The 10,664-nt window shown below is 45.2% G+C and overlaps 3 protein-coding genes across 3 annotated transcripts; 2 read left to right on the forward strand and 1 right to left on the reverse strand.

The window, feature by feature from the left end:
* Nucleotides 1-620: 620 nt before the first annotated feature.
* On the forward strand, nt 621-4,135 carry TRUGW13939_11812 (uncharacterized protein; the record flags this gene model as incomplete). Its single annotated transcript, XM_035494917.1, has 10 exons — nt 621-1,246; nt 1,304-1,522; nt 2,251-2,450; nt 2,511-2,701; nt 2,779-3,200; nt 3,262-3,348; nt 3,404-3,590; nt 3,653-3,742; nt 3,804-3,904; nt 3,967-4,135. 10 exons carry the CDS (start codon nt 621-623, stop codon nt 4,133-4,135), a joined length of 2,292 nt encoding a protein of 763 aa, XP_035350810.1.
* Nucleotides 4,136-4,441: 306 nt separating this feature from the next.
* TRUGW13939_11813 (uncharacterized protein) lies at nt 4,442-7,708 on the reverse strand (the record flags this gene model as incomplete). Its single annotated transcript, XM_035494918.1, has 5 exons — nt 4,442-5,030; nt 5,100-5,968; nt 6,024-7,051; nt 7,129-7,513; nt 7,562-7,708. The coding sequence occupies 5 exons, from the start codon at nt 7,706-7,708 to the stop codon at nt 4,442-4,444; spliced, it is 3,018 nt and encodes a 1,005-aa protein (XP_035350811.1).
* Nucleotides 7,709-9,307: 1,599 nt separating this feature from the next.
* On the forward strand, nt 9,308-10,186 carry TRUGW13939_11814 (uncharacterized protein; the record flags this gene model as incomplete). Its single annotated transcript, XM_035494919.1, has 1 exon — nt 9,308-10,186. The coding sequence occupies one exon, from the start codon at nt 9,308-9,310 to the stop codon at nt 10,184-10,186; it is 879 nt and encodes a 292-aa protein (XP_035350812.1).
* Between the last annotated feature and the right edge of the window lie 478 nt (nt 10,187-10,664).

Consider the following 10,664-nt stretch of genomic DNA (forward strand, 5'->3'; position numbering starts at 1 on the left):
AAACTATTGAAAAATAGTCGAGAAGAGCGAGGAAGTACCACGACTGTGAGTGGTCTACTCGGAAATAAGAGGATCCAGGGCGCGAAATGAACAGCTCTCTGTGGTTAGCCACCGAGCCCTTTAACAGTGGGTTGATTACAGCCGAACCGGTGAGCGGAATAACCCCCCATTGCACACCCTGCGGTCTCAGTAACAGCGGCAAATCGGTCTTAGGACGCTAGCAAAGCAACTAAGATGTAGTTTCGATGGACGTGTCAAAGACAGGGTTGGTGCCGACGGCGGGTGGCTGCCGCTAGCCCTAACTACATACAAAGGCGCCAACAGTGAGCCACTAACAGCCAGCGATAGGCTTTTGGTTGATGACGTTTGACGTGGTCTGTGTTGGAAAACTTGATAAGCCCCATCTACGATTACATCTTCGAGCATTTTTGCCGACCATGTAATTAGAGCATATTTGCGAGTTTATCGATGTTTATTCCAGCTTACCTCTTATGGCTCGTGAAAATGGCAAGTAGCCGTAAAGGTCATAATAGAAAATAAATAATACTTCTTGCAGTTACTCTTCATAATAAAAATCAGCGAAAGAAGCTTGGGTAGTCGTCGGGACAGAAGAAATGAGAATGCAGATGCCGACTGCTGCAATTCTGCTCGCCTCGAGCTACCTCCCCATTGCCCATTGTCTCGACGTGAATGGAAGTACCAAGTTTCAATCATCCACGAAACGCGGGCTTATCTACATTCCATCCTCAGAGCACCCGTCTGACGCTCAGGTTTGGGTTGAGAATGGCACGGATCTCACCTGGTACTACAATTATGATTCCACTCCGTCGGATGCCTACTCCAACCGGAGCCAGGCTGACCTTGAATTCGTACCAATGCTCTGGGGATCATCAAACAGTTCCGATTTTGCATCCAATGTGGAATCTCTAATTAAAAATGAAGGGCGGAATATCACCCAGGTTCTAACATTCAACGAACCCGATGGATCATCCTCAGCTGGGGGAAGTGATATTGCTCCCGAGAGAGCAGCGACAATTTGGATCAATGATATTGCGCCGCTCAGAAAATTGAATGTCAAACTCGGAGCACCTGCAGTGACAGGAAGTCAGAGCGGATTTATTTGGTTGAGCGAATTCTTTGGGAATTGTTCCTCTCAAAATACCAACTGCACCGTCGACTTTATTCCTATACATTGGTATGGGGATTTTCAAGGTTTAGCAAGCTATATTGGCCAAGTGGTTGCAACGTGAGTTGAAATAAAGGATTTGGTGTGTGATTGTGGTTTTCTGACTATGGTAAACAGATATCCAAATACCTCCATTTGGGTCACGGAATACGCACTCGCTGATGCCAGTCTATCAGATTCGCAATCTTTCTTCCAGATCTCGGCCGAATACTTTGATCGTATTGACTACATTGAGCGTTACTCTTACTTTGGCTCTTTTCGCTCATCTGTCTCTAACGTGGGCCCTAATGCTGCGATGCTGACCCAAGATGGCCTTCTTACGGATATAGGAAGCTGGTACCTCGGCGGTTCTGCAACAGGCAATGAACCTACTTTGAATAATTCTACTAGTAGCAGTAATGGCTCTAGCAGTAATGACTCAACCCATGTCACGACATGCCGAATGGGTATAGGGCTTGTCGTGGGTATTTTTACTATGGTTGTGGTTTTTAATGTTGCCTAAGTTGGCTTGTAAACGTATAGCGAAGCAAATATAAAGCACTGGTATTTCAATGAAAGATTGGTATTAATGCATGGAGTAGACTAAGGGTCTAGAACCAAAGTGGATCTGATGTCTTCTACCTGCAGAAGTTAGCCAGCCTAGCGGCGTACTCCTTATAAAAGCAGCAGCATTCGCTAGAGATAAGCACATGTGGTCGCCTAATCTTTCATTTCCATAGCTGAGAGTTATTTTCAGATTAGTGATAAGTTAATCCTCAGAAGATGTTCCATTTTCCCGAAACGAAAGTTCTCACAGTACAAACGCCACCAAGGCGTATTACTGCTTTATCCGTCCACATGCTCTAGGCGTAGCCATCGCTGCTCGCGCTAAAAAAAAAATCAATGGAAATAATAACAAACGAATCACAAATGGCCTCTCGCTTGTATTTCCTTCACTTAGTTGGCGGCAATGTTTCCAAAGGTTAAAAATCCACCGGCTATACTCTCTTCGCTTCATAAAAGTTCGATCTGTCTCCTTGCTTGGATCAGTGCCTGGGCTCCCAACCATGAAATTTTTCCCACAGCTTCTTAAAACTAAACAATATGGACGAGTCTATTGCATACGTTACGCATGAGTCTCAATCTGTCACGAGCGTTGAGGAGCGGTCGGTTCCGGATGCTTCGCAAGGCCGCAACAACCCTTTTCTCACCCCTCAAGACCGAAGATCGCTGAATTCTTCTGCACAGCATTCCTCATACGCTGTATTTTCAGCCACATTTTCTGGTACGCTCTAACTATGCACTGTCGTGTACTATGAAAGGCCTATCTACTGATTATTTGTAGAAGCAAAACCTCTCAGGCAGAGAAAATTCAAATCAGCTCGACTAATCGGTGTCTATGAAAAGCCATGGACCGCAAAGAAAGATCCACGAATGATATGGGACAAGATCTTTTTCATAGCACTCACTATCGTCGGGTTGGGCATTGGGGCGTATATCATATATAGCGGCTGGCAAAGTGTAGAGAACCCACCGGTAAGTTTTTGTCAAATTTTTGATCTTCAGGAGCCCATTTTTCATTTCTGTATAATATAACTCTGATACAATCCTAGTATTGCTTAGTTTTCGAGGATGATTTTCAAAAAGGCCTCGGCGCAGACGACTGGAACTATGAGCTCCAAGTCGGTGGATTCGGCGTCGGCTCTTTCGATTGGGCTACAAACGACCCAGAGAATGCTTATACAGACACGAATGGCCTGCATATTGTTCCTACGCTCACGACACAAAGTAGCTCTGCTGATATCAGTCTGGACCAGCTACTGAATGGATATACATTGAATCTCACTAAGGAGGGAGTGTGCACCGCCACTGATGCCGCTTCCTGTGTACGAGTGAGCAACATCACAACTCAGACGATGATTAACCCCGTTAGGAGTGCGAGATCGACAACGAGGGGAAAGCATAACATTACTTACGGAAAAGTAGAGGTGACTGCCAAGCTCCCTCGTGGAGATTGGCTCTGGCCGGCTATCTGGTAAGTAGACATATCTCTCCCTCTTTACACAGGGGAAGGTCTAATAAGCGGTCTTTTTTAGGATGTTACCGGAGACCGATACCTACGGAGCATGGCCACTTAGTGGTGAAATCGACATCATGGAATCCAAAGGAAATGACGGAGAAAAGTAAGGGCTATTAGATACATTCTACTACAACCCCGAAACGCTAAACAATGCACAGGTATAAAGGAGGTCGCAATGAAGTTGGAGGAACACTTCACTGGGCTCCTAATAGTGAGCTTGATGCCTTCTGGCGCACGAATGGGGTTCGTTACATGACAAGGGGGGATTATTCGGACGATTTCCATACTTTTGGCATGGAATGGAGCGACTCGTACATTTATACATGGGTTGACAGTCGACTTGCGGTATGTTTTATTTCAATAACCATCTATAAAAACTACGATAAGTTACTAACTTTAAATCACAGCAATCTTTGTATGTCCCTTTTGGGAAAAAGTACGGGACAATGTACGACCGAGGCAAATTTGCCTCTATGAGCGTTAACGGATCAATCCCAGTATGTTCTGCATTATTAGCAATGATGTCGCTTGTACTATGACTGAATCGAATGATTTTAGCTTGACCCCTGGTCGGTGACAGGTCGCTATAATACTCCGTTTGATGAGGCATTCTATCTCATTTTGAATGTAGCCGTCGGTGCAACGGATAGTTACTTCGCGTAAGTTCCTCTGGAGTCTTGATTTCCCTTCTTCTGGATTTAGTCTAATAGTGCCTCTTTAGAGACGGTTATGGCAATAAACCATGGGTCGACAAATCGGATACTGCCATGGAGCAGTTTTGGAATGCGTCCTCGGCTTGGGAACCCACCTGGGGAGGCGGCGATGCTCGAGGCATGACAGTGAAGAGCGTTAGATTGTATCAGCGTGGTAATTGCCCAAGTTCTTCTTAGAGAACTCCTTTTCAATTATATGAAAGCTGGCATTATTTGGGGCTTTTTATTTTTATTTTTTATCGTAAGCTAAACGATTGGCGTTTGGTTCATCATTAATTTAATTTTGCATTCCTTGCATGGAAGTATCGTGCCCTGTTATAATTTACTTTCTTTTATTTACTAGCCCGAAATAAAAGTAATATGAACCGAAACACTTTACGTAGTAGTATCCCCCCTGTGACGACGACACATTGACTTTGAAATCTCGACGTATTCGGTGTTGACGTTGATGAAAATGCCGCTACTTTGTATACACGAATACCGCTAAGGAGGAGGAGACTCATACTTGCCATTCAACACAGCTTCGATCTTCTCGAGCTCCTTCTCCCACGGGATGAGCGTCTGCTTTTCTTCAAACGGATCCTTATTCAACGACTCGACATCGACATAGACATCATCTTTCAGAGTCATAGTCCCACTCGCAATAGGCCGTATGAGTTTGTCCAGCAGTCCCGGCCCTTCGCCAGTCGACTTCGGATCGGACCAAATCTTGACATCAAAAACCTGACCTTTTTTAAAGAAAAAGTTTGATTGCTTGGAAACCTGCTCATTGTTTTTCGGAAAAGGTTGTACACACGCCTCACGCACGTTGGTCAGAGTTAGAATCAGGCCGTAGTAAATACCGGCATTAATGATGGCCGTGAGATTGTCACTCAAATCAACGTTTCTCGCAGACAACACTGCATTTGGAGCGCGCAGGAGCATGTGCGATATGTGCTTCTGGTTCTGGGTTCCGTACAGGTAGAACGGCGTGTACAACTTGGGATAGCTCTCATCACGATTGGCTGAATTCAACGGGAGGGTCTTTACGACCCGCCGTAAGATAACTTCACAGGACTCTGTTTGTCGTTTTCTGTAAAATGTTAGCCTTTCTTCTTTCCTTTTTTTCTTCTCTAGCTTTACTGGGGTTAAATTAACTTACCCCTCGGCTTCAAACCAGAATGTGGCCTGGAATTTAGGCATGGCACTTGCCACTGTTTGCTCTACCAGGCCCTGGATATCAACGACATCATTTGATTTCAGGAAAAACTGCTTGTCGCTATGAGCAAACCGGTGTCTTTGATATTTTGCCCAAGCTTGCGAGTCAAGAGAGGCTTCGAGGATGATCTGCTGTCGCTGGGTTGCTCGATGGAAAGAAGGCTGGAAGTCCAAGAAGAGCGTCTCCGTGCCAGCCATAACAAATTCAACCTCGTACGCACCCCGTTTGTTGCGGGAGCGACAAATTTCAACTTCCTCTCGTGCGACCTCTTGGAACTTTTGCATCAGCTCGCTAATGAAGTTGGCATCGGTGGGGAACGGGCTCATCACGACGTTGCGTATCACAAACAGATCCTGCTTGCACACATCCACCTGGAGCCTCTTCATGAATTCCTGTGCGCATTTCCCATATAGCTCTGGTGTAAACAGGGTTGATGTTAGATACAGTGGAATTGATGCGGGGTTGGTTGCCGTTGTGGTGATAGACAATCGGTCCACGATGCGTTTCATAAAGTAGTTTGCTTCTTCAATATCCGTGTTCAGCGTTCCATCCTCATACCGCCAGTTAAGCGAAAACGCATTGATATTCAAGTCGGATCCTAGCTCGCGCAATTTATCCATACTGTCAGAATCTCCACTAATTTCTCGATTGGTTTGGAACATGATTCTCCGAATTTGCTCCCTCTCCTTGTTGACTTCGTCTGAGAGGGTTTCGTGACCAGCAATTTCAGTTGACAGCCGATTGAAGGGGATGCAAATGAAATAATCGGAGCATTCCTCGTCTATATGCATGGCTGCATAGTGAGCAGAAAGCTGCAAGGTGTCAGTATAACCCCTAATAGTCCAGACTCCATAAGTGGAAACTCACCCTGGCGCTAGTAAAAGCAGCCTCTCCTAACAGTCTTCCATAGCCGTCTGGATCGAGCCCAATGGTCTTGTTTGAGAGCCAGGTCGACATGGCAGCAGCGCCAGGCTTACTACCCTCGACGCCATACACACCAATATTTTCGGCCGAGCCTTGCGAGAGATACGGACTTGTCCAAGTTACTAGAAATCGCATTCTACCGTCGCGGTATACCAGACTGCCAGCTGGATATGGGATATACCCAGCTTTATGAGGGTCAACTGTGATTGAGTCGGCCTCGCGCAGGGCGAGCATGTCCACCATGGTGCCCTTTTTCAGCGTCAAAGATGGTACGAATCCATCTGCTTTTCTAGGAGCACCTGGCACGAGTTCTATCGGCATACCTAAGGTGGGATCAACAAACTCTCGAGGAAGCATTGTGGCAAAATACCCTCCCCAGGCAGCATCAGCATGAACTAAGAATGAGAGCCCCTTCGCTTGGAACTTGCGGCGTATCTTGATGATCTCGCTCAGTCGATCAACGGCGCCTTCTTCTGTTGAGCCCATGACAGCTACCACGGTGTACACTGGCTGACGTTCTTGCAGACACCTCTCCAGCTCTACTTCTAGATCAGCCAAGTCTATATGGCCGTCGAGATCAAGTTCGATCCCATGCATATTGCCTGACCCAAGTCCAGCAATGGCTCCTCCCTTAGGCCAAGAGTAATGACGAGTCTTAGCGTGGAAATACTTGATTGGTTTGTCGATACCAAAGTACTTCTCCAGTGCCTCTTTTCCAGCGGTTTGGATGTTATAACGGTCTAATACACCTTCTAAAAAGGTTGAGGTAATGCCAAATTGATCGTAAAGTGCGTCCGCCAGGCCGAGAATTGTCTCGGAACGGAGGTTGAGAAGCTCCCATACGCTGAGCTTTTGAAAAAGCTTCTCCTCGCCTATACAAGTAGTTACTTTGAAGGTATCGGCAATAAATGACAGTTCGTCCTCTTTCATTGCCTGAAACAGTGCAAGGGGGTAGAACTTAAGGTTCCTTGCTACAATATATTAGCATGACGAAACACGCGAAGAGTTGAAACCCCGAAAGGAAAAGTAGTAGAAAGACTTGACATACCGACCCATATAGACTCAAGATTTGCGACAGTACCGTCACAGGTAATATGACCCCACGCTACTGGGGTTCCATCACGCTGTTGGCGTTCGGTGCTGAGGTTATAACCAAATAGCTTGCACAGTTGCTGACCAGCCTGTAGTTCGGCCACCGTAGTAAACGGGCTAGCTTCAACGGCGACGTTATTGGGGTTGTATATCATGGTCATAAAGTAACCCAACAGCGAAGACATCGTCATGTCGGTGCACATGTGTCCCTCATATCGTGGAGACCAGAAGGGAACCGAATGCTCCCCTAGTAATTTTGCTGCTGTCCGCACGGCATTGCCAAAGTTGCGGGTAATTTCGACGAAACGGGGAGAGTTACGGATCTCATCCGTGATAAATTTCTATACTCATAAGCGAGTGACCTCAAATAAAAAGGAAAAAGGCCTCACTTCATCATCACCGTAAAATGCCAGTCTTCTGTTTCGTAGTTCTTCTAGAATGACATTGATGTTGGCTTGGAAATCGTCCAGGTTTTCCGCCTTTGGGCCGATAAAGTAGGAACTAATGGTATGGTGGGCGGTTTCGTCAACTGACATGTTGGCAGCGTGATATTGCACTAGTCAATGTAATAGTAAATCAATGGGTATGTAATGCTTGTTTAATCGTTACATGGAAGACGGATTATCCGCTGGATTTATAGTCGCGCCCACCATACAATAGACCCAAACTCGCTTGTCAAGAACATTGAACACAATCACATCTGAAATCTGCATGTACATCTAGTCGCAGCAAGGTCTTCTGTAAAGAGTTAAAGAGCATCCGTGTTCTGCGTTGGCTACCTACAGCAACCACTTGCATAGATTCTATCACATTGATATGTCAAGTTGGCAAGTCCAGATGTCGAAAGAAAACAGCTTGTTGAGTAAAGATCGTCTTCTGATCGCTGCTAATTAATACTACAGCATTAGCCAAAGCGGGGAAATTCTCCACACGTACATTGTTGGCGCGGCTTGCATAGTCGACGCTTTTTAAATGCATTGCAGATTGTCCCAGTATGTAGGGGGCCGGGTGCGTGGCGAGCTGAGATGGTGCATAACGATCCCTGATGAAAACCATGACGTGTTGTTGATTGAAGTGAAATCGACATGGGTCTGCAGTTCCTTCAGATTGATGCAGCTGCCAATAAACCAGCCTTCGTATATGCGCGGAAGAATGTACTGCCAGTATGCCAAGTGACCTGGAAACTCATCACATAGTGACGCAAACAGTCATCTGAAGTTTTGACTTATGTGTCATATTATGAACTGGTCACATATAGCATACACCGAGTTGGGTTTCAAAACATCTTATGCAGACTCGAAAGACTACCCATCTCTGGATCCGACAGGGTTTGTGGCTGAAATCCGGTGATCGTCTTGTCAACTGGTCGAGTTTGAAATATCGTCTTTACTGGTCACTGAATGAAAGTTTGTTTTTTTCCACTAGGTAGAGAAGTGTTTTCAGTCGCTACGAGTAGAAATCGGCTGCCAATGATTTAAACGTTTGCGAGCTTTTTTGGAAGATTGGAGGTGTCCATTGGGTGACATCGAAAACGAGGCCCGAAATTGGTGGCAATATTGTGACAAAACGAACCTTTCATTTTCTATCTTTCATGATTGATATCTATATAGACAGCTATATATATTCGAGACGTATTTAAATCAACCATATTTTTAGCGCAACATTGAACGTTTTAACGATTGCATGTCGCAAAACGTTGCCAGTCATCGCATCAACTGGTGAACAGTGGAAATAACTCGTAAGCATCCATTTAAAAATTGCACGGGGTAGTTGATGTAAAAATAACCTAGATACTACTGCTCCCGAGACAGAAAAGCCCAACGAGCCATTTCCAGTTCTGATCCGATCATGTTGGGGCGCGCTTAAACCCGTTACGGCTTATCGGCCGTGACTATCGTATCGTGGCGTCGTAGCATCTATGCTGCCAGCCTGCCACTGTGGCCTGAATCTAAGCCCAAATAGTTATGAACCCCTGAGTCATGATACGATTGGTTACCTGATTTATAATCGCATAAAAGAAATTTGTACTTTGCCGAGGTCTTGGCGGCTAAATTGTTCTGCAAAACAGCCTATCGCCTATTGATTTCTTTTTTTCCTGCCTTTTTAACATTTAATATCACTTAGATTGAGGTACAATGCCAAATCTGGAATATCCGGGGTTCACTGGTCTTTCTGACCAGGTTCTCTTCCGGGCTGCAAGCACAACTGAGCCCGCCGATAAAACAAAACAGCAACCTCGAACAGTCATAATCTATGGCTGGGGAGATGGTCAAGCCAAACATGTAGCCAAATACGCCGATGGCTTCCAGCAATTGTTTCCCAGCGCAAACCAGATTATGGTTTTGTCGCCAATTTCTCGCGCCATGTGGCAGAGCCGAGAGCAACGGGCCAAAAATATGGCACATGTCGTTAGAGCAGCTTTCCCCAATGAAGATGTCGGCACTCACGATGAGGGGTCTGTGTTGATACATATGCTGTCAAACACTGGTGCTATTTTCTACACGTCAACTCTACATGCCTATCGAGAAGCATACAATAGACCATTGCCGCACCGGCTCGTTGTGCTCGACTCGACGCCAGGGACTACGGAAATTTCGCTCCGGACATTACCCCGTCTGTCGCATGCGATGACATTGGGGACGGCAGCATGGTTTCCATGGCCATTTCTGGTAACTCAGTGCCTGTGGGCCACCTTTCTCGCTGCAAACCATCTCGTGGAAAGAATAACGGGGAGGGATAGCGCTCCTCTCACTGCCTTAAAGACATTCCAAGATCCGGAAATGGAAGAAAAAAGTGCTAAAAGGCTATACTTGTTTAGCAAGGATGACCAGATTATTCTTTGGTCAGACATTGAGGAGCATATTGCAATGTCTCGAGAACAAGGCTGGCAAGCAGACGGCGTGATCTACGAAGGAAGCGGGCATGTTAGACACATGCAAATGCATCCTGAGAAATATTGGAAGAATATACAACTTGCTTGGATTGAAGGCATGGCGCAAAAACGTGAACCGTGATGTTGAAGAATTCGATGAATGCTACATTGATGTACTTATATAGACAAGACTTGGGTATTCCAAGGGGTATTCCACAATATTATGCGTGTGAAGAGAATATTACATAATGCCCCAACGTAGATTAGATAATATCTGGAGGCGTAGATATTGGGAACCATTTTCTTGGTTTTCCTTTAGTAGAATCGCACGTAGTAACACCATTGAATGATATCTGGACGTTTGAAAGACCTATATCTAGATTCCAGAGTAACTAGACATCATTTCATCTTGACCTTCTATGCGAAGTTGAAATCTTTGGATCGTGGGGCCACACAAACCATCCTTATAAAAAGACTGCTAAATTATATATTGATTAGGTCTATCTAATTACTTAAATGTAGCTCTACTAATATATTTCTCTTGAACAGATTATACTATAATCTAATATTATTTTAATTTTAATAATCTAATTTCTTACATATAAAGAAATCCCTGCTAG

The sequence above is a fragment of the Talaromyces rugulosus genome, chromosome VI, assembly GCF_013368755.1.
Source record: "Talaromyces rugulosus chromosome VI, complete sequence".
Taxonomy (NCBI): Eukaryota; Fungi; Ascomycota; class Eurotiomycetes; order Eurotiales; family Trichocomaceae; genus Talaromyces; species Talaromyces rugulosus.